A 26,921-nucleotide genomic window follows, 5' to 3' on the forward strand; every position below is an offset into this window, starting at 1 on the left:
TGTACTGGGATCACTGGGACAGGGATCACTGGGACAGGGATTGTTGGAGCTGGGGAACTGGAATAAGGATTGTTGGAGCTGGGATCTCTGGGACGGGGATTGTTGGAGCTGGGGAACTGGAATAAGGATTGTTGGAACTGTACTGGGATCACTGGGACAGGGATTGTTGGAGCTGGGATCACTGGGACTGTTGGACTGGGATCGGTGGAACTGGGATTGTTGGATCTGGAATCACTAGAACGGGGATTGTTGGAACTGGAATTGTAGGAGTGGGATCAGTGGAACAGGGATCACTGGTACAGGAATTGTTGGAAGTGAACTGGGATTGTTGGAATTGGGATCACTGGGACAGGACAAATCCTACTCCTAAATCCCAAACCCCATCCTAAACGTGACCCCTCTCTCTCTGCTTTTATGGTGCAAAAAGATTCCTAGAATTTACAAAAATCATGGAATTCCTCCCTTTGTGTCCCTCTCCTGGATGGTTTCTTTATTTCCTGAAGCTTCTGGAAAATCCCAGTAAATACTTGGCAAAAGGAGAGGCTCTGAATTGAAAAAAAATCAGAAAATCAAATAGTTCTGTTAAAAAGGTGCAGGAGGGGAAAGTTAAGGAATTTAAAATGTCTCATCCTGAGCTTGATCCAAATCTCTGCATTCCAACTCATCCACAAACCCCAAAAATCAAAATATCAAACAAAATATAAGCAGAATAAAAGGATAAAAATAATTTCAATTTCTATAATAAAAATTTCAATTTAATCAAACCAAGAAACTTCTGTAATGCCACAACTGTATTTAGCAAATGGGAAAGTTTAAATTTTTATTTAAAAGCAAATTTTGGGGTAAATTTGAGTTTAATTCAGGATTTTTGCTGTGCTGGAGCTGATGTAGGCCAGACCAATAAAAAGCTCCTGAGAGCAGCTGAAATTTCCTAATTCATCATTAATAATTAATAATTTCATAATTCATAATTGTGCAATAAGAACTTGGGCAAGCCAAGGCTTCTCCCTTTCTCAGCTGCTCAGAATTCCTGAAAATCTCTGAAAAACACCTGGGAACTGCAAAAATCTGCATTTAGGGGATGGGAAAAAAGGGAATATTTAGCAAAAAAATAAAGATTGAAAGGAAAAAACTGCCTCAGGTTTTCCTCATCTTCGGGCCAGTTTGGGCTTGGATATGTGATTTATCTGTAAGCAGGAAAAAATTTAAAAAATACATTAAAACCCATTAAAATTAGTTGGAAATGCACAAAATTTAACCTCAGGAGAAGCTGCACCCTAAAAAAAATAAATTCATATTTAAATGAAGAGAAGCACAAAAAAAGAGAAGTTCTGAAGGGTAGTTATGAGCGGAATTACATAATAAATAAATATATACGTTTATTATTATAAATATATAAATACTTAGGTATTTAAATATATGAATCCATAAATAAATATATAAATAGAAATATCTTTAATATAAATATATAAATAAATAAATATATGCACACTATATAAAGATATAAATAATTTAGATAAATAGATATTGAGATAAAAATAGAAATAATGAGAAAATAATATAATTATTATAAATTAAAAATTATAAATTGTAATAATTATAAATAATACACCATAAATAATGGAGATTTTTTTGTTTTTTCCTTGTGGAATGTCAGGAATATTTGGTGTTTCCTAATTTAAATTCAGATTTAATTGCTGGGGCGAGCTGTAATTACAGGAACCAGCTGAGCATTGCAAATCTCGGTGACACATCCCAGAGAAATGTTCTGGGAAATCCAGCCCGGAGCTGTCACCAGGAATTTCCTGCAGCTTTCGGGGACAGGAGATGGAATTCGGGGCTGAGTGCAGGTGGGCCCTAAAATAATCTGAATTTGGGGGATTTCAGGAAGGATGATGCTCAAAATTTGGGTATGGATGCAGGTGGAGCTAAAACAATCCACATTTTGGGGGATTCCAGGAAGGATGAAGTGACAGGAGATGGAATTTGGGTCTGGGTGCAGGTGATCCCTAAAATATCCCAAATGTTGGGGGGTTCCAGGAAAGATGAAGGGACAGGAGCTGAAATGTTGCGTCTGGGTGCAGGTGGAGCTAAAATAATCTGAATTTTGGGGGATTCTGAGAAGGATAAAGGAACAGGAGCTGAAATTTGGCTCTGGATGCTGATGTTGCCTAAACTACCCCAAATTTTGGGGAATTTTGAGGGGGATGAAGGGACAGGAGCCGTTTCCTCCTCGCTGTCACAGCTGCAGCTCCAGGCTGAGAATTCCACACTTTTAACAGGAAAATCCTGGATTTCCTCCCTTCCCTCGTTTTTCCCCCAAATTCCATCTCCCAGGAGCCAGGATCACGGCCCAAATCTCCCAAAAAACCTTTTTTCCCCATTATCTCCCCACTGAAAATGTTGTCTGTCTCTTAGGCCGGGCTCAGCTCCATAAGCCCAGGATTTAGAGATTCCCCCATGGAATCCTCTGCTCTCCTCCCAGCTCCCAGCGCCCGGGGTAGGTCCAGTTCTGGTTTTTCTGCCCCAAAAGGAGGAATTTGGTGGGAATTTGGCTCCTGTCCCTGCAATTCCAGCGGATTTCCTGCTGGGAAAGGTCTGGGGGGATCTCTGAGGGCTGCTGGCTTTTCTTAATGGGTTTTTTGGGGCTACACAAGGGTAAGGCCAGACAAAACTAGGAGAATAAGAGAAAAAAAAAAAGTAAATTAAAATAAATTAAAAGTGGGTGATTCTGAATAAATAATAAAATAAAATAACGTAAAATAAATAAAATAGTAAGTGGGTGATGCTGAATAAATAAGGGAATAAAATAAAATAATATAGAATAAATAAAATAAAAAGTGGGTGATTCTGAATAGATAAATAGAATAGAATAAAATAGAATAAAATAAATAAAAGGAAATAAAAAGTGGGTGATTCTGAATAGATAAATAGAATAAAAGAAAGAGAATGAAATAAATGAAACAAAATTAAAAGTGGATTATTCTGAGTAAATAAATAGATAAATTAAATAAAAAGGAGGTGATTCTGAATAAATAAATAAAATTAATTTTAATAAAATAAAAATAAATAAAATGAAATAAAAAGTGGGTGATTCTGAATAAATAAATAAATAGAATAGAAGAATAAAATAAATAATAAAATAATGTAAAATAAAATAATAAAATAAATACAAATAAAATAGAATAAAATAAAATAAAATAATGAGATAAAATTTAAAAAAATGAAATGAAATGAAATGAAATGAAATGAAATGAAATGAATCCCGTGCTGTTGTTCTCTCGCAGAGTCTCCCCGGGCTCAGTTCCCCTCGGGGGGCTCCATCATGTCCTGCTTCCCGCAGCTGTGGCACTCGAGCACGCCGGAGTCCCCGTCCAGCCCGGTGCCCGCCTCGCCGGGCTCGGTGCCGGTGCCGCTGAGCCCCATCGTGCTGCCGTCGCCGGGCGATGCCCGCAGGAAGGGCCGCTCGCCCGCGGGCTCCCCGAGCTGCGCCAGCCCCGGCTCGCCCAAGCCGGCCTCGCCCGTCGAGTGCTCCATCTGCTTCAACACCTACGACAACACCTTCAAGACGCCCAAGCTGCTGCAGTGCTCGCACGTGTTCTGCCTGGAGTGCGTGGCGCGGCTGAGCGCGGCGCTGGGCGCGGGCCAGGAGCTGCTGCCGTGCCCCTTCTGCCGCCAGCCCACCAACCTGCCCAGCCAGGGCGCGCCCGGCCTGCGCACCAGCAAGGAGCTGCTGGCCACGCTGCCGCCCGAGCTGCAGCGCGAGCGCGAGCTCTGGATGGACGGCACCAAGCTCTGCTGCCGCCGCGCCTCCGACGGCGACCCCGAGGACCCCGAGTCGTGCGTGTCCATCGACGTGGCCCTGAGCAAGGCCGAGAGCGCCGAGGCGGCCCCGGGAGGGCTGGCGGGGCGGCTGTCGCGCTGCGAGCTGTGCGACGACTGGAAGCGCATCGTGCTGCTCTCGGCGCTGCTCATCATCCTCTTCTGCATCATCCTGTGGCCCGTGCAGTGCGCGCTCAAGACGGGAAACCTGCGCTGCTTCACGCGGACTGCGGCCGTCAGCCGGCCCGAGCTGCTGCCCCCCAAAGCCACCGCGGCCGCCGCGGCCGTGACACGGCCACCGTTCCACTAGGGACAGGGCCTGCTGTCCTGGCCACTGCGGTGACACGGCCACCGTTCCACTAGGGACATTCTGTCCTGACAACTGCGGTGACACGGCCACCGTTCCAATAGGGACAGGACATTCTGTACTGACCATTGCGGTGACACGGCCACCGTTCCAATAGGGACAGGGCTCTGGGGCTGCTCAGGGATGGGACATTCTGTCCTGACCACTGCGGTGACACGGCCACCGTTCCAATAGGGACAGGGCTCTGGGGCTGCTCAGGGATGGGGACAAGAATGGGACCTGATGTCCTGAAAGAATTTGGGACCAAATCCCCATTCCAGTAGTGCCAGAGCCTCTGGATCTGCTCAGGGATGAGGAACAGGAACAGAACCTGTTGTCCTCACAGAATCTGGGGCAAAATCCCCATTCCAGTAGAGTCAGAGCTTCTGGATCTGCTCAGCTCCATGGGGACAAGGGACAGGACAAAGCCTTTCCTGGATCTCGGCTCCATCCGGTGCCAAGCAGGACCTGCTGCATTCCTGGGATTGTGGCAGATCCCACATCCCGCTCACCGCACTCCCGTGCCTCTGGAATGTCCTTCCCGTGCCTCTGGAATGTCCCCGTGCATCCATCCTGCTGCCGGGCTCTCCATGGACTCCAGGGCTGGGAATGCACCCAGAGCTCCCCAGGCTCCCCCTTCCTCCAGCTCCTGAGGGAATAAAGGGATTTTTTTTTTTTCTGGAGCAGCTCCGTGATTATTCCTGTGAGGAGCTGGGATGGGGAGGGCTGGATGAACAGATGGGAAACACCAGAATTCCAGAGGTTGGGAAGGTGAAATACCAGAATTCCAGAGGCTGGGAGGGTTCTCTGGTGCTGAGGGGGATAAAAGAGACAAAGAAGGAAAAGTGCCCCCACGAGCTGAAACCACAGAGGGGAAGGAAAGACACAAAAATCCTGCAAAGCCCTGGGATTGGGGTTGGAATTCCTGGAACAACTGAATTGAGGAGACGCAGGAGCTTCCCCTTCCTCTGCCCAGCAAACAGCACCGAGAAAAGCAGGATTCTCCTTTATCCTAGGAAAAAAAAGAAGCAGCAGGCCCCTTAAAAACCTCTTTAATCGTTTCCAAACTTTATTTCTGGGTGATTTGACGAAAGACACGAGTTAGTAATGGTTACATCATGCTGCTCCTCTACTGCGCATCGCCCGCCACAGCTCAGCCAGCAGCTCCCCAGGTCAGGAATTCACCCTCTCCATGGACACCTCAGGGGTTTAAATTAAAAAAAAAGCCAAAAAAATATCAAATCCAGAAAAAAAAGCCCAACCTCGATGTTCTTTTTTTTTTTTTGTTGGTTTTTTTTTGGCACGTTCTGTGGTAGAAATGTTGTTAAAAATAAAGCCCAGGTGAATGCGCTGCTGGAAATTCCCAATGCTCACCCATGAGGACACAAATCCTGATTTAAGGCATTTCCAAGCCCCAGCGAAAGCAGAATGAGATTTTATATTTATTTTTGTTCAATTCTTGGGGCTTTTTTTTTGCTCTTTGACTTTATCCTGAAAATCAGCAGCTTCCCCATCCCTCTGGATTTAGCTGGAACACCAGCCCAGCTGGGAATGCCATTCCAAATTCCTAAAATTGGGACTGGGGAATCTCCCATACACCTCCCTCCCAGCCCAGCCCAGCCCAGCATTTCCCACCAGGAATCCCAATTTGGACCCAGCAGCCCCAGAAAATGGGAATTTTGGCACTCACAGAACCCCCAGGCACAGCAGAGCCCCCATCCCACACAGGGCACAGCCCCCATGGAATGTTCAACCCTGCATTTTCCACAGGAATCTCACAGGTTGGAAATATTTATTTTTTTAAAAAATCAAATAAACAAAATCAAAGCAGATCCAAGTGGTTTTTCCATTGGTTTTCCCTCTTGGTTCCACCTTTGTTCAGAGCTCACCCTGAGAGAAGAAATTTGACCTTTCCTGGCTCAAAAGTTGGTGCCAAAACTCCCATTTCAAAGGGTGCCCTGCAAGGTGGGGTAGAAATTAAGGGGAAAAAAAGCCAAATTCTGGCACCTTGGGCAGGAACTCCCACCCAGAACCTGGTGGGATCCTGCAGATGAATCCCCAAAGTTGTTTTTCCACAGAGAATTCCAGCTGAGGGTGGGAAAGGGACACAGAGGCCACAAACAGCAGGAAATCCTTCCATGGAGAAGGAATCCCAATGGAAGACGGGATTTCTTCCAGGGCTGGGATCCCTCTGTTCTTCTCCACATCCAGAGGACCCTGAGCTGCAGCCAGAGGTGCAGCCACACCCCAGAAACTTCACAACTGGCCCCAAAACTTTCCTTTCCTGGAAGAAAATGCTTCAAATTCCCCCCAAATACTCCCCAGCCCCGCTCCTGCTCCCGTTGGAGCCGTTCCTGCAGGGCTGGCAGCATCCAGAGGATGTGGAAGACCCAAAAACTCCAAGTCCAAGGTGAAAAATTCCCAATTTTCTTGGTGGGAGAGGCTCCAGTGGCAGCTCTGCGTTGCCAGGCTGGGAGCCAGAGGATGGAGAAGGCTGTGGGGCATGGAAGGACACGTCCAGGAGATCTCTGAGGAGGAGCAGGGAATCTCCTGGTCCTCTTGGGAGAGGGAGAGAATTCCCAGCTCTTGGAGAGGAGCTCCAAGTGATCCCCAGCACGAGGGAAGCCAAGGCTCGGTGGCCGGGGAGGGGTCAGGACACGTCTGGATGAACACAAAATGTGGCAATGAGGTTTCACAGCTGCTCCTGCACGTGTCCGAGAGGAGGAGGAGAACCGCTGGAAAAATCCACATTTTTGCCTCCCCAGCACCTCTGAGTCCAGCAAAGAGTCCCGAGGAGAGCGCAGAGCGAAGCTTGGGCCCAGCTCTCTCCCTTCCAGTGCGTGGCATCCCTGATTTGAGCAGAGCTCGGAGGAGAAAAGCACTTGAGATCCTTACACACATAAATTACAGTGAGAGGAACGGGGGCAGCAGGAATCAGGTGAACACGGGGCCAGAGAAGGTTTGGAAGAGCCAGAGCCCGGAGCAGGGCGGGAATTCCCACCCCGCCAATCCGTGAAGGCCTCGCCAGCACCAGCAGCGTTTCCCCCATGGGAAAACAGGGTTGTTTTTGGGAACAAACCCCCCAAAAACAGCAGGAAAAAAGGGGGAAAACAACCCCAAAACAAAAGAAGCTTCAAGTATGAAGAAGATCGACGCTGCAGTGGGAGAGTTCTGGTGTCACTTCTCGAGCTTTGTTCCGCTGCTCAGGCCCAGAGCCCGAAAGCAAAAAGGGTTTCCTGCCCTCCCTGTCCCCCCCAAAAATATAAAAAGCAATAAGTTTACAAAAATAGAAAATAATTACAGCAATAGGCAGGAGGGAGGGAGGAGGGAGGCGGGAGGGAGGTCCCTGGGCTCTATTTGGCCGAGCAGTGCAATATCCGCGGCTGGTTCAGGGCGTCCTCCAGCAGGTGCAGCTCCCGCCGGTCCACGAGCACGTCCCGCATGCAGCCCACGAAACCCGTGCTGAAGGCCTTGGGCAGGCGCTGGGGCACGCTCAGCTTGTCCAGCCCACCTGGGAACAGAGCAGGGGTCAGCTGGGACAGGAACAGAGCAGGGGACAGCACAAGGGACAGCACCCCTGGGAATGGCACAGGGTCAGCTGGGACTGAGGACAAATCAGGGGACTGCACAGGGCACAAGAGACAGAGCAGGGGATGGCACAGGGGACAGGACAAAACCTCGTTCCAGCTGACCCTCTGGAACGGAACAGGGTCAGCTGGGACTGGGGACAGCACAGGGGACAGCCCCCCTGAAATGGCACAGCATCAGCTGTGGGACAGGGCAGGGGACAGGGGACAGACAGACGTGACACAGGGGGACAGGGGACAGGGCATTTTTCAGCCACCTGAGGGTGTTGAAGGGAGGAAGGGAGGGACACCCCCAACATCCCCAGCCCGCTGCAGCCCTGAGCCCCCTCAGGGGACACGGGGATGTCCCTCCCCAGACTCACCCAGCCACAGCGCCCCGTCCGTGTCCAGCTGGGTGGCCCCGAGGGGAGAGGAGCCGGCGATGGGGGCCTCGTTCCCAACCTGCAGGGAGCCTTCCCTCTGCACCCTGCTCCCGAGGGGAACAACAGGAGTTCAGCAACAGCAGGAGTTCAGGAGCAGCCCCAGAGCCAGCCCAGAGCTGCTCCCTGCAAGTTCTGACCCTGGGAACCACTGGGGGCAGATTTTGGGATAATCCCCACCCCATTCCTGGGATATCCCCACCAGTGCTTTTCCAGCTACAGGGCTGTAGTTACTTTATTTTTTCTATATCTTAAACTCTAAAACTTTCCTTTACTTAACGTGTCTCTGCTTTAAACTCTAAATCCACATCCTCACTTCTGGCACCTAAGTCTGGAAGCCTTTTCCAAGATCTCAGATCAAATCCTGGGTTTAATTCCATGCTTTGGCTTCCAGACCCAAAGCTCTGAGAGTTCTTTTCCAAAGAGAGTTCCTTGGGGATCACGGGGCTCAGCTGCCTCATTCCCAGCTTTTCCAACCTGATCCCAATCCAGATCCAGATCCCGATCCCAATCCCCATCCAGATCCCAATCCAGAGCAAGATCCCAATCCTGATCCAGAGCCTGATCCCAATCCCAATGCAGATCCCAATCTCGATCTCAATCTAGATCTCGATCCAAATCCTCATCCTGACCCCAATCCAGATCCCAATCCCAATTCTGATCCTGACCCCGGTCCAGATCCAAGATCCAGACCCTGATCCCGATCATCAGTCCCGCCGTGTCTGACCTGGAGGCCCTGATGTGCACCCACTGGTTGGTGTTGACGGGCACGCTGGAGCGCAGGGTGACGGCCTTGGAGCCCAGGTCGTAGCTGAGCTGCACGCGCCCGTCCACGATGGCCAGGGCGATGTAGTCCGAGCGCTCCAGCCCCTTCCCGCTCCACAGCAGCAGCCCCTGCGTCGCCTCCGTCTTGATGCTCAGCTCAAAGTGGTTGGACTGCACGGCCTTCTCACTGTGGGGAAACGCCACGGGCAGCTCCTCATCCTCCTCCTCCTCCCCCGGGGATGAACTCCCCGCCTGTCCCCACCTGCTGGCCTGGAGGGTCATGGGGTTTGGGATAATCTACACCCTACTGAGCAGCTCAGAGCTGGGACAGCCTCCATCCCACTCCTGGGATATACAGGAAAGGTCTGTGCCCACCTGCTGCCCTAAAGGTGGCAGATTTTGGGATAATCTCCATCCCACCAAACAGCTCGGAGCTGGGACAGCCTCCATCCCACTCCTGGGATACACAGGAAGGGTCTGTGCCCACCTGCTGCCCTAAAGGTGGCAGCCTTTGGGACAATCTCCATCCCACAAACCAGCTGGGATAGCCTCCATCCCACTCCTAGGTTGGGATACATAGGAAGGAGATTCTTTGGAGATCCCTTGCTTTTCTCCTCATGGGACAAAAGGATCAATCCCTGCCAGCTGTGACACAGCAGCAGTGGCACCCTGGGGACGGTCACAGGAAGGGCATGGAGGCAACAAGAAGATGGGATTTTGCCCAGGTTGAAATCCTGATTTTTGCCTCTGGAACAGGCACGAGGCTCCTGGCAACAGCTGGAGTGGGACACAGAGAGACACCACAGAGAGCCTTTTATTCCTGAGGGATACTGCATCCAGAGGGTGGGACACAGCCCAGCTGTCCCTGCAGAGTCCCTCAGCTTGGTGGCACTTTGCCGTCCCCCCTGTGCAGAGCTCATCCCTCATGGATAAAAAGCCAGGACAGGGACACAGAGGACACACACAGGGACACAGGGACATGCTGGGGCACGGGCAGAGCAGGGGACAGGCACACCTGGGCACTCACCTGGGCTCCGAGGGGAAATCCAGCGCCTCGGGACTCGGATGGGAGAAAAGGGGAGCGAGCCATAAGCGAGGGACAGCGAGGAGACCCTGCCTGCCTTTCTTTCCTCTTTTTCTTTTCCTTTCCTATCCTCTAGAGCTTCCCTGGAGGAGGAAAGCTCCACTTTTATGGGCATTCAAACCCAGCAGGGGATGTGGGAGAAGCACAGTCCAAACTGGCTGGGGAAAGGCTGGGAATGGTGACATTCCCTCTGCAGGACACAAGGCAGCAAGGATGTGGCTCGGGGAGGGGACACAGGGACAATTCTGAGCTCACACTGCTGGAGGGCACTGCCCAGCCTAGGAGGATGCTCAGGATAATCCTGAAATTCCTAAAAATCCCTTTGCAGCCCCTCCCAACAGTGTGGACATGCAGGTGGCGGCTCTGCAGCCCCCCATGCACAGGCACAGCTCAGCCCCCACACAATGAGGTGGGATGGGATGGGATGGGGTGGGATGGGACAGGCAGGGATCCCCCCAAATCCCCCCCTTCCCACAGCAGGGAACGCTCCCGCACAGAGCAGGGAATTTTAGGAACCCTTTTAGGGCTTCCCTTCCATGCAGGACAGACCCACAGCAAACCTCAGCTGTCCAGGGATTGGGATTTGTCCCCATCCTCCTGCCCTGACCCTTTTTCTGACCCCTCATCCACACTGGAGATGTTCTGAGGGGTTCCACATCCACACTGGAAAAATCAAGGATCAGCACCCCCAGTTTCCATCTCCAACACCTCAGGCTGCTGCTGGAGCAGGAAGCCACAGGAATTTTCCTTCCCTGTGCTCATCCTTATTAAAATCATGCTTAAAAATTCCCTTGAGGCATGCTGGGGGGTGGCAGGGCGGGGACAACACCTGGATGTGACACAGGTGAGGCAGCTCCTGCTCAGCCCCACGAGCTGCTGGCAGCACCTGGGCCCTCCTCTCCCTGGAATGGGGGGGTTTTCCACCAAAACCCTGGGAGAGGCCCCAGATTCCTCCCCCCAGCCCTGCCCTGAGCTGCCCCGGGGTTTGGGGTGACAATGGGGACATGGGGTGAGGGTGGCAGGGCCGTACTTACGCTGGGATCTCATTGCTCAGGTGGCTTGGAAACAGAGAAACAGTGACATTGAGAGGGGACAGAGACAGAGAGGGACAGACAGACACCCAGAGAGGGACAGACAGCAGCTCCACATGGACACACCCCCCAGCAGGGCTGGGACACTGGGACTGGGACAGGCAGAAGGACACGGGAGTCTCCTGAAGGAGGAATTTCCAGCCTGGAGGAGCCCAAATGGAGCTCTGCTCATTCCCAGAGGGAATTCCAGAATTCCAGAGAGAATTCCCAAGGATGAGGAGGAATTTCCAGCCTGGAGCAGCTCTGCTCATTCCCAGAGAGAATTCCCAAGGAGCAGCACATCTGTGGACACCCCAGGGTCCTCGCCAGCATGGGGTTGGGACAATCCCACGTGTTCCATCCCCGAGGGACAGTCAGGATCCACCTCCACCCCATTGCCAGCCCCACAGCCAGGCCTGGAGCTGGGAATTTGGGGGAAACCAAGAGGGGAGTGCCAGGAACATCCAGCCCTGTTTGGAGCTCCTGGATCCCAGCTTTTCCTCCCTGGTGGGGCAGGTACCTCTTGGTGATGCTGTTGTGGTACTCCAGGTATGTGCGGCCATCGAAGGCCACGGCCTCGGCGTCCCCTGCTGCCTTCTCAATGATCACTGGGGAGAAACAGGGAAAAGAATGGCCAGGAAAGGCAGGGGATTCCTGGGAAAAGAATGGCAGGAAAGCCAGGGAATTCCTGGGAAAGGAACGGTCAGGAAACCCCTGCAGGGTGTGCTGAACTTCTGGTGGAGGTTTTCCATCCAGCCTCCCATGGCCACCTCCAAGCCCCTGGGCCATCTCCACCTTTCCATGGCCACTCCCAGCCCCTTGTGACCACCTCCACATTCCCTGTGCCATCCCCAGCTCCCCACGGCCACCCCCAGCCCCCTGGCACCCACCTTTCTCGCAGTGTGCCCCCGAGAAGCCCCTGTGGCAGGAGCACTGGTAGCTGCCCAGGCTGGGGCTGCAGATGCCCCCGTGCTGGCACGGGTTGGGTTTCTGGGTGCAGGGGTGCCCCTGGAACGGGGACACCTCCCTGGCACTGCGGATGTTCTCCTCCTTCAGCACGGACACGCCACCCACGGAGATCTGCAGGGGCAGGAAGGGTCAGCCAGGAGCTGCTCAGGGCCAAAAACCCAAAAACGCGGAATTCCCATCCCTGGCAGCGTCCCAGGCTGGGCTGGATGGGGCTGGGATGGTGGAAGGTGTCCCTGCCCATGGCACACGGGAAGATTGAAGGTTCCTCCAACCCAAACCAGGCTGGGATCTTCTGAAGGTCCATGTCCACCCACCTCTGGTGATCTAGGGACACCAGGCAGTGTCCGTGGGGACAAGAGATGGGAACCCATCCCAAGGGTAGGAACCCATCCCTAAGATTATGAGAATCCATCCCTAAGATGATGGGAACCCATCCAAGTGTTCCCAAACTCCCCTTCTGTTCCCCACTGGTGCCACTTTTCCACCACCAGGACAGCTCCCAGGTCCATCCCAGGACAGGTGGGACACTGGAATGACCAGCTGGACACTGGGCTGTCCCAGCAGGACAGGGGGCTGTCCCAGAGTACACCAGGCTGTCCCAGCAGGACCTGACCTTCTGCACAGCTCCCTCGAAGCCGCTGGAGATGGCAGCTGCTCGAGCCAGCTTGGAGAAGTCGGGGGCTCCCCCCACGTAGAAGGGCTCCTTCAGGTTCAGCACCATGTGAGGCACCTGGGGGAACAGGGACAGCAAGGACAAGGGGTCAGCTCATCCCTGGTGTCCCAAGCAGGGCCAGGAGCTGGCCTTGATGGTCCCCGTGGCTCTCTCCGTTTGGGAGACTGGATGGTAATTGATTGATGATATTTTATTTATGATTCCACGGATGGAGCCTCCAGGAAACCTCCTCATGCCAAGGACTGCCAGGTCCCACCCCCAGCAGGCACCTGGGAAAGGCTTCCCCTGGATTGAGTTTTTTGGGCAGGGGGCTCTGCTTTGGTGTGCCCCCCAAAATCGGGGTCCCCAGACATCACTCAGAGCCCTGCAGGGCTCCTGCTCAATCCCAGCCCCTTCCAGAGGGATCCAGCCTGGCCGCCCCAAGGTTTGGGGAGCAGCTTCAGGTTTTCTCCTGCACCCCATGGCTTGAGGAGGTTCTCCTGCAGCCCACGTGGTGGTTCTGGAGGAGAAAATCCCCTCCTTGCTGTCACCAGCCCCAGGATTGCTGGGAATTCTCTGGGATGGAGGCACGGCCACAGCAAGGACAGGGTGACATGGAGCACTAACTAATGCTGTGTGGGATTAACACAAAATAAATGACCAGATTAATTGATTGAAATGGTCCCAACAACAAAAGGTGACAACTGGCTGGGAATGAAAGACTAAACTACAGGGATCCTAAACCAGATGGGGAAGATGAAAAACACAAAAATAGGAAGGAAGGAAGGAAGGAAGGAAGGAAGGAAGGAAGGAAGGAAGGAAGGAAGGAAGGAAGGAAGGAAGGAAGGAAGGAAGGAAGGAAGGAAGGAAGGAAGGAAGGAAGGAAGGAAGGAAGGAAGGAAGGAAGGAAGGAAGGAAGGAAGGAAGGAAGGAAGGAAGGAAGGAAGGAAGGAAGGAAGGAAGGAAGGAAGGAAGGAAGGAAGGAAGGAAGGAAGGAAGGAAGGAAGGAAGGAAGGAAGGAAGGAAGGAAGGAAGGAAGGAAGGAAGGAAGGAAGGAAGGAAGGAAGGAAGGAAGGAAGGAAGGAAGGAAGGAAGGAAGGAAGGAAGGAAGGAAGGAAGGGAGGAGGTGCCAATGGCAGATGAGATGGAGGCGTGGGGGGTCATACTTATCTGTACCTTACGGGATTTCTGGGATCCAGACAGCAGGGGAGGGGAGAATACAAAGGAAAATCAAAGGGAGAGAGAAGAAAAAAACAAAAAAGAGAGAAAAGGGCCATCAGTGGGGTGCCCCATCAGTGGGGTGCCATTGCAACGGGCAGGGCTGCCACAGCCCCACTGCCACTAGCGCTGGGTGGCTCTGGGGGCGGCAGGAGGGTCACTGCCACCCAGGGCCCTGCTCTGCTCAGAGGAGCTTGGAGAGAGGAGAGGGAGGGCAGGGAAATGCCAGGCTGGGCTCTGTGGGGTTGGGGATGAGCTCAGCAGCCAGCAGGGATTTTCCTGCCTTCTCCTGGAGAGGGAGGGAAGGGACCCCAGGAATGCAGGCACAGCACAGGGACCCCAGGGATGCAGGAAAGGGACCCCAGGAATGCAGGGAAGGGAGAGACCCCAGGGATGAAGGGAAGGGAGAGACCCCAGGAACGCAGGCACAGCACAGGGAGGGACAGGGAGAGGCTCGAACTGCAGAATTCCCAGCTGGGAGGAGAGCAGAGCAAGCACCAAGGGATGCAGCAGCAGCAGCAGGGCCTGGGGCTTTCCTGCCCCCTGGGCTCCTCTCACTGCTGGGGGGCTCTTAATTAACCCTTAATTACTGACCCAGGGGTGCCTCATGGAGCTGTTCCAACAGGGGACAGGGGAGGACCTGGAATAAGGGATGGGGCTCCAGGAGAGGCTGGGGGGCTCATCCAAGGCATCCCTGAAACCTGGCTGAGATCCTGGGCAGGGACAGGGGGGGACAGGTGCTTCTCCACCCTCAAATCAATGATCTAAAGCCCAGGAACCAGAGAAATTCCACTTTTCCACCTTCATTCCAGTTTTCCACCTTCAAATTCATGGTTTAAAGCCAGGAGCCTGAGAATTCCACTCTTCCACCCTCAAATCCAGAATTTAAAACCCAAGAACCTGAGAAATTCCACTTCGCCACCTTCAAATCCACAAATTAAAGCTCAGGAACCCGAGCCATGATTTAAAGCCCAAGAGCCTGAGAAATTCCACTCAAATCCAGAATTTAAAGCCCAGGAACCTGAGAAATCCCACTTCCCCACCCTCAAACTCACGATTTAAAGCCCAGGAGCCTGAGGAATTCCACTCAAATCCACAATGTAAAGCCCAGGAGCCTCAGAAACTCCTCCCCAGGTGAGCAGGGCAGGGCTGGGGTCCCCCCACTCACCGGGGACTCCCCTGTGACCCTCTGGCCGTTGTTGACCCTCAGGACGCCCTTGCGGCCACTCCTCTCCAGCAGGACACTGACCCACGTGTCCAGGGGCACGGGCTCCTTGCTCCTGGGGGAAAAAAGGGAAAAAAAGCTTAAAAAACTTCTAAAATCAGGCCTTGCTCAGCTGAATGTGTGAACATGTGAAGTTCCCATGAGAAAGAATCGCAAGAATGAAAATCAGTTTGCAGAACAATCTGTTCTGGTAAGAAAAGCAGGCTTGCAACTGTGGCAAATTAAAAAGTCTGTGAGAATCTGTGAAGAAAATATTAAAAACATAGAAAAATAGTATTAAAAATATAAAAATAATATGAAAATAATATAAAAATATAATATATCTCTGTGTAAAGAAGTCTCAGCACATACACAAACAAGCACCTCCTAAATAATGAACGGAGCAGCAAGCAAGTTGAAATTAGAAAAAACACAATAACTGAAATTAGAAATTAAACACAAGAACTTGGAAAACTGGATACAAACAGGCTGTAACAACAAAGTAAGGCTTTTGCTGCTGAAACTGAATTATGTCATTATTTGCTGCCAAAGTTATAAACTCTGCCCTCAGAACCTACAAAACCAGCCTAGAAAAGTGCCCTGAGCAGGTGATGCCTCAGGTTTTGGTTTTTCTATTTTTCACGTGCTGTGCTGCTTTAGTGTGTGAGTCTGGGTTCACATCATGGGATGGTGAGCTCTGTGCACAGAGCAGGGAGACAAAACAATTCCTGCTCCAGCTGGGCACCAAGGACAAATGATCCAAATCTCAGCCCAGGAGCACAAACACCGTGGGCTGGAGAGAGAAAAACAAGGATGGGACTGCATGGGCTAAAGCAGGAATTGGACGACTAATTGCAATATGTAAACGGAGCAGAACTGATCAAAGTGAGAGACCCCGTGCCCGGCTGTGCATTTTGGGACCATTTTGGTTCATCCTGGGATCATTTTGGGACCATTTTGGGTCCATCTTGGTGCAGCCCTGGCTGGGCTCCTGTGCTGCCCGAGGTGGATTCCTTGAGGAGAAACTTGTCATAAATCCCTGCTTTATTCTTTAGCTCTGCTCTAAGGCAGCCTCTCAAGGCATCAGCCAGGGCTCACCTGGGCAGGGCACAGTGCCCCCAGTGCCCTCACCTGAGCAGGGCTGGCCCTTTGCCCAGGTCGTATCTGTACTCCAGGTGGCCCTCATGCAGTGCCAGGGACACAAAGTCCCCCTTGCCATCGGTCTTCTGGCCGTTGTAGAAGATCATCCCACTGGGCTTCGTGGCCAGGAACACCACCTCCATGGACATCTTGTCCCTGGGAGAGCAGGGGGGGGGTTTATTGATTATTGATTGTGGGTTATTGATTGTGGGTTAGGGATTGTGGACTGTGGGTTTTGGATTGTGGGTTATGGATTATTGATTATTGGTTATGGATTGTGGGTTATGGATTATTGATTATGGTTTATGGATAATTGATTATGGATTTTTGATTGTGGGTTATGGATTATGGATTGTAGACTGTGGGTTATGGATTATTGATTATGGGTTATAGATTATGGACTGTGGGTTATGGACTATAGGTTATTGATTAAGGATTATAGGTTATGGATTACATATAGTAGATTATGGATTCCCTCCCATCCAGCTGCTCAGGATAACCCCAAGGCTGTGGCAGCCATGCCAGCCCTGCCAGCCCTGCCTGCTGTGGGGCAGGGGTTTGTCCCTCCCTGTCCCTGCACTCACTGCAGGTCGGGCACGAAGCTCTGCAGCCCGTTGAGCTCCAGGTAGGAGAAGCCGTTGAACTCAGGCAGGAAGGGCACGGACTGGTCCTGCTCTGTCACTGGGCACAAAGCGGGCAGTGTGAGGGACAGGGGCACGGCAGGTGTCCCAGGGGTCACACCGGGCTGGGGACAGCCCTGCCGTCCCACCTCGCTCGCACAGGTCCCCCTCACGGCCCATGGGACAGGCACACAGGGCCCCCCCGGCGGGCAGCACCAGGCAGGTGGCAGAGGCGTGGCACGGAGAGGGCTCGCACGGGTTCCTCTCGACGGCACACGTGGGGCCTGCGGGACAGGGACACTGTCACCAACCTCTGACACATGGCCCCAGTGTCCCCCATGTCCCCATTGTCCCCACAGTCTCTTGAAGGCACACGTGGGGCCTGCGGGACAGGGACATTGTCACCAATCCCCAGTGCCCCACTGTCCCACATATCCCCAGTATCCAAAGTCCCCAGTGTCCCTCATGTCCTCAATGTCCCTCATGGGCATGCAGACATCAAGGCACTGGCACAACAGCCCCAAAGACTCCCTCAGAACCCCCAGAAATGGTGAAAACCACAATACCCATCCCTGTACCCTAAAAACTCTCTCAGACCCTGCAGAGGAGTGAAAACCCCGCAATGCCCATCCCTGTACCCCCAAAACCCCCTCAGCACTCCCCTCAGTGCCCACTCCACACACAAACCCCCCTCAGACCCCACAATCCCCACACCCCAAACCCCCTCGGTGCCCACGCCGTACCCGTGTAGGCCTCGGGGCACTGGCAGTGGAACATGTCGGCCTCCCTGGTGTGGCAGGTGCCGCCGTGGTGGCAGGGGCTGGGCTGGCAGGGGTCGGTGCCACACTGGCCCACGGCCGTGGCGTACAGCACGTCGGCAGAGCCCGGGTGCAGCTCGTGCCCGCGGTTGTTGATGGCCAGGGCCCGCACGCAGCCCCGCAGGCCGCTGGTGACGCCCGTACGCTCCGCCACCCTGAGGGGACACGGTGACACAGGGTTTGTACCCAGGGGTGGCACAGGGGGTGGCAGGGGGTTCTAGAACAGCCCCCCTGCGCTCCACCACCCTGAGGGGACATGGGCACAGGGTTTGTAGCCAGGGGGTGGCAGGGCCCCACTCGGGGGCAGCGGCACATTCACAGGGCAGTGCCAGCCTTGCAGGCCCAATGCCACACTCACAGGGCCCAGTGCCCCCCTCATGGGGCAGTGCCATCCTCCCAGCCCCAGTGTCACCCTCATAGTAGCAGTGCCACCCTTGCAGGCCCAGTGCCACCCTCCCTGTCCCCGTGCCACACTCACAGTGCCATGTGCTCGTGGGGCACTCCCCCGATGAAGAGCTCGGTGTCCAGGTTGAGCCCGTCGGTGCCCGGGGGGCTGTGCCCGCTCACCGGGGGCTCCCCGTCCACGGCCAGTGTGCCTGTGCGCCGGTTCCGCGTCACCAGCAGCCGGTGCCAGCGCCCTGGCTCCACCGGCACGCGGCTGGTGACCGTGCCCGTGCCAGAGCCCGTGTCAAACCTGACAAAACACGGCTTGGGGTTCTTCAAGGTGCCAGCTGGGCTGTGCCAGGCGCGACTGGCACTGGGAGCTCTTGGGGACCCTTCCCTTCCCTTCCCTTCCCTTCCCTTCCCTTCCCTTCCCTTCCCTTCCCTTCCCTTCCCTTCCCTTCCCTTCCCTTCCCTTCCCTTCCCTTCCCTTCCCTTCCCTTCCCTTCCCTTCCCTTCCCTTCCCTTCCCTTCCCTTCCCTTCCCTTCCCTTCCCTTCCCTTCCCTTCCCTTCCCTGTTAGATTCTGGAATACAAAAAAAGCCACTCTGGCTCTTTCCTCCCTTCCCTTTTTTCCCCCCCTCTCAACATTTCTCATCCCAGTTAAAAAAAAACTCTACCAAAAAAAGATCTCTCAAAAAAACCCAACCTGCCAAAAAAACCCCAAACCTGCCAAAAAACCAACCTGCCAAAAAACCCAACCTCCCACACTGCAGAGCTTTCTGAACTCACTCAAAGTTAGTTCACTTCACTGAAAAGAGGGAATGAGCTCCCTCAGTATTCCAGCCACACACACCCCAAAAAATCCGGATTTTTGTCCACTTAGAGGCCTTTTAGGATGCCAATTCCCCTGCTGGGATACAGATTCCCCCTTTGAGGACACCATCCCCATCCCAGGCTGACCTGAGCTCCACGAAGCCGCCGAGCAGCGCCAGGGAGATGAAGTCCTTGCCGTGGCGCTGGGCGTTGAAGAGCAGCAGCCCGCGGGGCTCGAGCGCGCGGAACTCCATGGAGATCCTGACGGGTGTGGTACGCGCGCATGGTCCGGAACGCCAGCACCGAGCTGCCCCCGAAACTGGGGATGGACCCGCTCGGGGCTAGGGGGAAAACAGGGGGAAAGGGGGGGGAAAAATGGGGGGAGAAACGGGGGGAAAAGGGGAAAACAGGAGGGGGAAAGGGGGGGGGAAGAATGGGGGGAAATGGGGGGGGAAAAGAGGGCAAAGAATGGGGAGAATGAACAGGGAGAAAATGGGGGAAGAACAGGAGGGGAAAGGGGGAAGGGGGGGGGAAATGGGGGGAAAATGGAGGGAAAAGGGGAAAGAGGGGGGGAAATGGGGGGGGAAAGGGGGGGAAGGGGGGGGAAGGGTGAAGAACAGGAGAAGAAATGGGGGAAGAAAGAAAGGGAGAAGAAAGAAAGGAAGAAGAAAGAAAGTGGGGGAAAAAAGGGAGGGGAAAGCAGGGTAAAAAGGGGGAAAAAGGCAACTTTTACTGAGCTTGGGTTCATAAAAAGGGCAACTTGTTTGTGCCTCCCTTGAGGAGATCTGGGACTCCAAATCCCATAAAACCAACAGGGCTGGACACCCACTGTCATTTTCCATGGGATTTAGGAGGTCAAATCCCATTAAACCAGCAGGGCTGGACACCCACAACTTGGAGATCTCCAGGTGAGTGGATTTTCAGCTGTTTTCCCATCTCTGGAAATGCCCAAATCCAGCCTGGCACAACCTGGCACAGGACGGGTGGCATCCTACCCACATCACAGGGTGAGAAGTGACTTTTAAGCCCCCAAATTTATGATTTCTCACATCACCACCTACCTTTCTCACAGAGATCCCCTCCTGTGCCCGCAGGGCAGCTGCAGGTGAAGCGGTGCCCGTCGTCCTGGCAGGTGCCACCGTGCAGGCAGGGCTGGGACTCACAGGGCCGTGCCAGGGGGGTGCCAGGGGGCAGCTGGGTGGGCTTCCCCCTCCTGCTGCTGCTGCCAGGGCTGCGGGTGGTGCCCGTGGGGCCGCGGGTGGTGCCCACGGGGCCGGGGCTGCCCGCGGGCTCCCCGTGCTGCCCCAGGGCCGCGGTGGCCGCGGGCACCCTGCGCGTGGTGCCAGGGGCCATGGTGGTGGCCGTGGTGGTGGTGACCGTGGTGGTGAAGAGCCGAGGGATCCAGTCTGGAACACAGCAGGGATGGGGTCAGCTGGGCTTGACTGGGGGCAGCTGAGGGTTGCTTTTAGGCTCAGATGTGGGTTTGGGTTGGGGTCAGGTATTGGTTAGTTTTAGGGTCAGGTGTGGGTTTGGAAGTGTCCAAGCACTCTCTGAAAGATCCCTGCCCATGCCCAGACCCCTCTAAGGTCCCTCCCCAAACCCAAACATTCTGGGGAAGCTTTTGAGGGGTTGGCAAGACCAGCAGAGCCCCCCAGGCATTCTGAAACCCCAAAGCAAGCGAGGGGCACTCACCAAAATCCATGAATTTGATGTGCTCCTGCTGGGGCCTCTTCACCAGGATGGTTTTCCTCTTGGCAGCCCGGAGCTGCTTCAGCAGGGCCCCCTGCACATCGGCGGCCGTGTAGGACGTGGCTGAGCCCAGCCAGGAGGGCAAAGGAGGGAGGCAACAGTGAGCATTCCAATGGGAATTTCCTTCCCTTGACTTCCCCAAATCCCTCCTTTCCCATGGAAATAACCCTCCTTTCCCAAGGAAATAATCCTCTTTTCCAAGGAAAATAATTCTCCTTCCCAAGGAAAATAATTCTTTCCCAATGAAACTAACTCTCCTTTCCCAAGGAAAATAATCCTCCATCCCAAAGAAAATAACCCTCCTTTCCAAAGAAAATAAACCTCTATTCTCAAGGAAAATAATCCTTCTTTCCAAGGAAAATAACCCTCCTTTCCCAAGGAAAATAATCTTCCTTTTCCAAGGAAAATAAACCCCCATTTTTAAGAAAAATAAACCACCTTTCCCAAGGAAAATAACTCTCCTTCCCAAGGAAAACAATCCTCCTTTCCACGGAAAATAATCCTCCATCCCAAAGAAAATAATCTCTCAATTCCCAAGGAAAATATCCCTCCTTTCCCATGGAAATAATCTTCCTTTTCCAAGGAAAATAATCCCTCCATTCCCAAGGAAAATAACCCTTCCTTCCCAAGGAAAGCCCTTCCAGTTTCCTTAGTGTGCATCTCCTCCCATCTCTGCTCACACAGAAATTTTGCAGGATAGAAGACCCAACCCCAGTGAATTTTAGGATGGTTCTTTCCTTCTCCTCCCCAGGCAGACTTCCCAGCCAGAATTCCCTCAGGGAATGGCCCCACCTGGGTCAAAGTGGGCCTCCACGATGACCCTGACGGCGCTGCTCTGGCCCAGGTCCCGCACTCGGATGCTCCTGAAATCCTTCCTGACATCAGAACCCCGGAACAGCTCGTCCAGCTGGGGAAGGAAAGGGTTAACGGGGAGATCCTGGCACGGGGATCCTGCCAGGGAAAGATCCAGGCTTGGATTTGCTTCCCAGCCTTTGCAAGGCAGCCCGGTGACACGGGGGGGACAGGGGACAATTCTTGCTGCTCTCTAGAGCCAAGGCAAGAACAGGATCCACAAAATGGAACAGGGATGTTTTGTGACAATTCCAGCCGTTCTTTATGGCCAAGGGAACAACAGGATCCATAAACAATTCCAGCTGTTCTTTAGAGACAAGAGAAGAACAGGATCCATAAATCAAGTGGGACAGGGAACCATTGTGGATTTTGTGACCATTTTGGGTTCATCTTGGGTGTGGGCCCAAGGGTATCCATTGAGGAGATCCTTTTAACAAACCCCTGCTTGTCTCTGTAACTCTGCTCTGGGGCAGCCTCTCGGGGCACCACAGGGTGTCCCTCCCTCCCCTCGGTGCCAGGTGCCAGCTGTGCCCCCACGAGGGGCACGGCGCTCACCGCGCTCTCGATGCTGCGCGCCGTCTCCCCGAAGAGCTCGGATTTGGGGTCGGCCATCTCCGGGGTGTAGAACAGCTCCTGGCCCTCCACCTCCTCCAGGATCAGCACTCCCTGGAACACCTTGGTGGCTGGGGGAGGAGGGAACACAAGACAAAGCCTTGAGCTGGGCAGGGGCGGCGAGGGAGGGTCCCTGGCAGGGGGGGATGGCAGTGTGAGGGTAGTGCCAGTGCCGGGTTAGTCGGGATGGGACGGGCACAGCCATGGAGGATTAGTGCTGGAGCAGATGGCAAGGACCAGGCTGGAGATGGCAGCTTTTACCAGACGGGTTCCTGCGAGCTCCGGCCCGGAGAGCAGCCCCCCTGCACCGCTGGGTGACAAGAGAGACACGTTAGAGGACAGAGGACACGCCAGGGCCCAGGGGCACCCACGGGGCACAGCGGGGCCACCCGGGGCTGGGGGCCAGGGGGACACCTGGCACAGGGCAGCCACAGCCCTGCCAAACCAGCCTGGAGCTGCAGCAGAGTGCCAGGGCTGCATCCTGCCCTGGGGATGCAGACGATGGAGAGATCCTGCTGTGGGAACCACTCAGGAGGTTCCTTTTCCTTTCCATTTTCCCTTTACCTTTTTCCTCTCCCTTTGCCTTTTCCTTTTCCCCTTCTCTCTCCCTTTCCATTTTCCCTTTCCCTTTCTCCTCTCCCTTTCCCTTTTCCCTTTCTCTCTCCCTTTCCATTTTCACTTTCCCTCTTCCTTTTCCCTCTCCCTTTCCCTTCACAGGACTTTTAACCCTTTATGGGTTAAAAGAGAAAGTGTTGGGTTTTTTTTCCCAGAGGCAAAGGGGATGTTCCACTGGAAACCCCAAGGAACAAGGAAGAACTTGAGTGAGGAAAAATCTGTGATGTGGCCCCTGATTCCTGACCCCAGAGTGATCCCAAACCTTTCCTTCAGCCCCAAATCCAGCTGGGCACTTCTGTGTCCTCCCACCCTGAGAGATCCCAAACTCCTGACCCCAAAGGGACCCCAAGGGACCCCACAGGAACCCCAATCCCCCATTCCCAGTCTCACCGGGGCAGTTGGTGCCCTCGGCGTCGGCGGCTGCGGTTTTGCCGTCGGAGCAGCAACCCAGGGCACTGTTGTAGCACGTGGCCCTCTCGATGGCAGGCGTGGCTGTCACCTGGCCCTCGTCAGGCTCCTCCTCACCTGGGGGACACACAGGGGACACCCAGCAGTGACACCTCTGCATGGCACCCGCCCCGCTCATGGTGACACCCAAGGGGCAGCTGAAACTACCAGGGGACACTCAGTGGCATTACTCTGGGGACACCCAGTGCCCAGGGGACAGTCAGAGCCCCCCCAGAGCCCTGGGGGTGGCACTCACCAGCAGATCCCGCCCCGCTGGCCTCCTGGTCCCCGCTGGCGCCCATGTCCTGGTCCCCGCTGCCCTCGGCGCTGCCGGACTCGCCGTAGCCGGGCTGGCTGGTGGCCGCCACCACGGGCACGGTGGCCAGCGGGCGGACGGTGGCCTTGTGCACGCTGTGGGTGACCCAGGCCGTGGTGGTGGCCGGCCTGGCCGTTGTCACACGCCTGGTGGTGGGGTGGCCTCGCTCCGTGGGCCTGGCTGGCGGCGGTGACGGGCTGGTGGCCGCCCCGGTGGGCAGGGGGGAGCGCGGGGTGGCCCGAGGGGGCGCGGGCAGCTCCGGGGGCACCGTGGGCAGCGGCGTGGGGGACACCGGGGAGATCGTGTGCGTGATGGACTCTGCAGGGAAAAAGACACGGAAGTGAGGGGGTGGCACTGGGGAGGGGGGGGACAAAGCTTGGGAAGGGCAACTGCTGTGCCAGGGGATGTCCCATGGGGTGGCAGGGCCAGCCTGAGGACACAGGGCTGACACTGCCATGGGGACACTGAGTGTGGCACTGCCCAGGGGACACTCACCGTGGCACTGCCCCACGTGCTTGACCGTGATGTGCTGGCCCTGCCTGCAGGCGATGGTCCGTAGCTGGCACTGGTCCCCGTAGGTGACACCATCAGAGCCACACACCTGGGGACACAGGGGACACGGGAGCTGCACCTCTGCGCCCCTCCCAGTGACACCAACAGGTCACTGGGAACACTGGCAGCATTTCTGGGGGCCTCCTTTGGGGCACAGAGGGACCCAGGGCAGCTCAGGGGTGCAAGGGGACATCTGTGACCCGTGTGTCCCCCTTGCCCAGCAGGGAACAGCTCCTGCAGGACTCTGAGTGCCACCCCAAAGCCCCCCAGAGGGGTGTCCCCAAACCTTGGTGGTGTTGGCCTCGGGGCACAGCGGGGACGGGCACTCGCAGTGGGCGAAGCCGTTGAGCTCCACGCACGAGGCCCCGAAGTCACAGCTCAGCTCCTCGCACGACCTGGGGGCTGAGGGATCTGGGCAGGGCGAGAGGGGAGCGGGGAAACATCCCAGTTAGTCAGGAGCCAAAATCCCAGATAGACAGGTGCCAAAATCCCAAATAGACGGGTGCCAAAATCCCAAATTGACAGAAGTGTAAATCCCAGTTATGCCGGACCCAAAACCCCAAATAAACAGGATCCCAAATTCCAGATAAACAGGACCCAAACCCCTAAATAAACAGGACAGAAACCCTCAGTGCTGCAGGACCCAAACCCCCAAATAACCAATACCCAAAACCCCAAATAAGCAGGACCCAAACCCCAAACCCTGAAGCCCCTCACCCTTGTGGCAGCCGGCGGTGCCCAGGGTGCTGCCGTCGGGGCACTGGGTGCACTTCATGCCCGTGATGCCCGTCCTGCAGGAGCACAGCCCCGACATCTGCTCGCAGTCATCTCGCACCGAGCCCACGGGGTCACAGTGGCACGCTGCAGCGGGGACAGGGCACGGCGTGGGACGGGGAGAACAGGTATGGGGTGGGAAAAACACAGGTATGGGGTGAGAAAGAGGAAAATGCAGTTATAGGGTGGGAAAGGGGGGCCTGGCAGCCATAGGGGAAGTGGGACAGTGATGTGACATCTCTGTCACTCAGGGAACTGTCCCACCCCTGTCAGGGCATTGTCCCACCCCTGTCCCACCCCCGTCCCACCCCTGGGCAGTGTCCCCTCACTGTCACTCAGGGGGTAACACCCTTGTCCCAGTCATGGGGTGCCTCATCCCTGTCACTCAGGGGTGTCTCCTCACTGTCACTCCCAGGTGCCACCCTGTCCCCCTTGGGCACTGTCCCTGTCCCGGTCACTCACGGGTGCCACCCTGTCCCCCAGCAGTGTCCCCTCGCTGTCCCTGTCCCTCACGGGTGCCACCCTGTCCCGGTCACTCCCAGGTGCCACCCTGACCCCCTTGGGCAGTGTCCCCTCGCTGTCCCTGTCCCGTCACTCACGGGTGCAGCCGCTGCGGCCGTCAGTGACGATGCCGCGGAAGTTCCAGAAGCCGGGCTCGCAGCGGTCGCACTTGAGGCCGCCCACGCCGGGCTTGCAGGAGCACTGCCCCGTGCCCGGGTCACAGGAGCCGCCGTAGGAGCCGTAGGGGTTGCACTGGCACGTGCCTGAGGGCAGGGACACAGGGACACCCGTGTCACCGCCCTGTGCCACCCTGTGCCACCAGCTGCTCTCGCCATCCATCGGCCCCCAGGCTGCCACCAGGAGCTCGATGCCATCAAGAGCTCGTCTCTCATTAACATCAAAGGGGAAGGAAGCTATTAGAGGGTGATTATTAATTCATTAACGAGCAGCTTGATGGAGGGGAGGCAGCCAAAGATAGACAGCCAGGCGCTGTCCTTGTCCCAGCGGGAAGGGGACAGAAAGGGACATCATCCAGCTGATTTTCCCCCATTATCCAGCTGTGTTTTCCCCCCATCATCCAGCTGATTTTCCCCCATTATCCAGCTGTGTTTTCCCCCCATCATCCAGCTGATTTTCCCCCATTATCCAGCTGTGTTTTCCCCCCATCATCCAGCTGATTTTCCCCCCATTATCCAGCTGCTTTCCCCCTCATTTTCCAGCTGCTTTCCCCCCATTCTCCAGCTGGTTTTCCCCCCATTATCCAGCTGTTTTCCCCCATTTTTCAGCTGCCTTTCCCCCATTATCCAGCTGTGTTTTCCCCCCATTATCCAGCTGTTTCTCCCGCATTATCCAGCTCTGCCTGCTCAGCATTACCCCACCCTGGAGCTGTGTCTCCGGGTTGATGTTTCCCCCATCAGGCAGCCACAGCCTCAGCTGTTCAGAGCCTTTAAAACGCTCCTGCTGGCTCGGATAATTAGTGAATAAATATTAATGAGCCCCTGGCCAGCTCAGCTTCCTGCTCAGGGGGTAACCCAGCTGTCACTGGGCCTCTGGAAGGTCCCAGGTGACACGTTCCCCTCCATGGAATATTCTGTCACCCTGGCAGGTAGAAATGCCTGAGCCCAGTGGAAACAAGGCCCTGGAGGCACCTCTGGGGACACCCAAAGTGTCCCCTCCAGCATTCCCAAGGGATTGAGGCCTGGGAGGAGGCTCAGGATTGTTGGAGGATCACCAGCAGTGGCAGGTTGTGGGGCAGGAGGGGTCAGTCCCTTCTCTCAGGGACAAGGGACAGGACCAGAGGAAAAACTGCACCAGGGGAGGTTCAGGTTGGATATTTGGGAAGATTTGTTCACTGGAAGAGTGGTCAGGGTTAGGAATGGGCTGTTCAGGGAAGCACTGGAATCACCACCCCTGGAAATGCTCAAAACCCTGAGCATGTGGCTCAGGGGTGGCATGTGACACTTGGGGACAGGATTTTGTGGTGACCACAGCGGTGCTGCAGCTCATAAGGGCTTTTCCAACCTGAATACCCCACAATCCCACATCTGGGGAGGGTCCAGGCTCATCTCCTGGGGACACACCCCAGACCCTCCC

At 54.9% G+C, this 26,921-nt stretch overlaps 2 protein-coding genes across 2 annotated transcripts in view; one reads left to right on the forward strand and one right to left on the reverse strand.

The window, feature by feature from the left end:
• Positions 1-2,460: 2,460 nt before the first annotated feature.
• RNF223 (ring finger protein 223) lies at positions 2,461-4,590 on the forward strand. Its single transcript, XM_059487566.1, has 2 exons — positions 2,461-2,515; positions 3,288-4,590. The coding sequence occupies exons 1-2, from the start codon at positions 2,461-2,463 to the stop codon at positions 4,130-4,132; spliced, it is 900 nt and encodes a 299-aa protein (XP_059343549.1). The 3' UTR covers positions 4,133-4,590.
• Positions 4,591-5,207: 617 nt separating this feature from the next.
• The window catches only part of AGRN (agrin), a 66,364-nt gene continuing 44,650 nt past the window's right edge, over positions 5,208-26,921 (reverse strand). Inside the window, 24 exon segments of the mRNA XM_059487567.1 lie at positions 5,208-7,679; positions 8,118-8,221; positions 8,902-9,126; positions 11,614-11,701; positions 11,984-12,173; positions 12,676-12,792; positions 15,101-15,212; positions 16,268-16,432; positions 16,861-16,957; positions 17,046-17,180; positions 17,640-17,869; positions 18,193-18,408; positions 19,058-19,176; positions 19,178-19,251; positions 19,972-20,316; positions 20,603-20,722; positions 21,452-21,566; positions 22,067-22,194; positions 23,129-23,263; positions 23,442-23,819; positions 23,997-24,102; positions 24,340-24,464; positions 24,771-24,914; positions 25,427-25,591. Coding sequence (XP_059343550.1) covers positions 7,522-7,679; positions 8,118-8,221; positions 8,902-9,126; positions 11,614-11,701; positions 11,984-12,173; positions 12,676-12,792; positions 15,101-15,212; positions 16,268-16,432; positions 16,861-16,957; positions 17,046-17,180; positions 17,640-17,869; positions 18,193-18,408; positions 19,058-19,176; positions 19,178-19,251; positions 19,972-20,316; positions 20,603-20,722; positions 21,452-21,566; positions 22,067-22,194; positions 23,129-23,263; positions 23,442-23,819; positions 23,997-24,102; positions 24,340-24,464; positions 24,771-24,914; positions 25,427-25,591 — 3,791 coding nt within the window. The 3' untranslated portion in view covers positions 5,208-7,521.

The sequence above is a fragment of the Ammospiza nelsoni genome, chromosome 22, assembly GCF_027579445.1.
Source record: "Ammospiza nelsoni isolate bAmmNel1 chromosome 22, bAmmNel1.pri, whole genome shotgun sequence".
Taxonomy (NCBI): domain Eukaryota; kingdom Metazoa; phylum Chordata; class Aves; order Passeriformes; family Passerellidae; genus Ammospiza; species Ammospiza nelsoni.

Bases quoted from the DNA above. Each gene is read 5' to 3' on its own strand.
- RNF223 (XM_059487566.1), top strand. From the start codon at position 2,461: ATGGAATCCTCTGCTCTCCTCCCAGCTCCCAGCGCCCGGGGTAGGTCC. The intron at 2,516-3,287 runs GTTTTTCTGCCC...GTTCTCTCGCAG, and splicing joins CCGGGGTAGGTCCAGTTCTG to AGTCTCCCCGGGCTCAGTTC.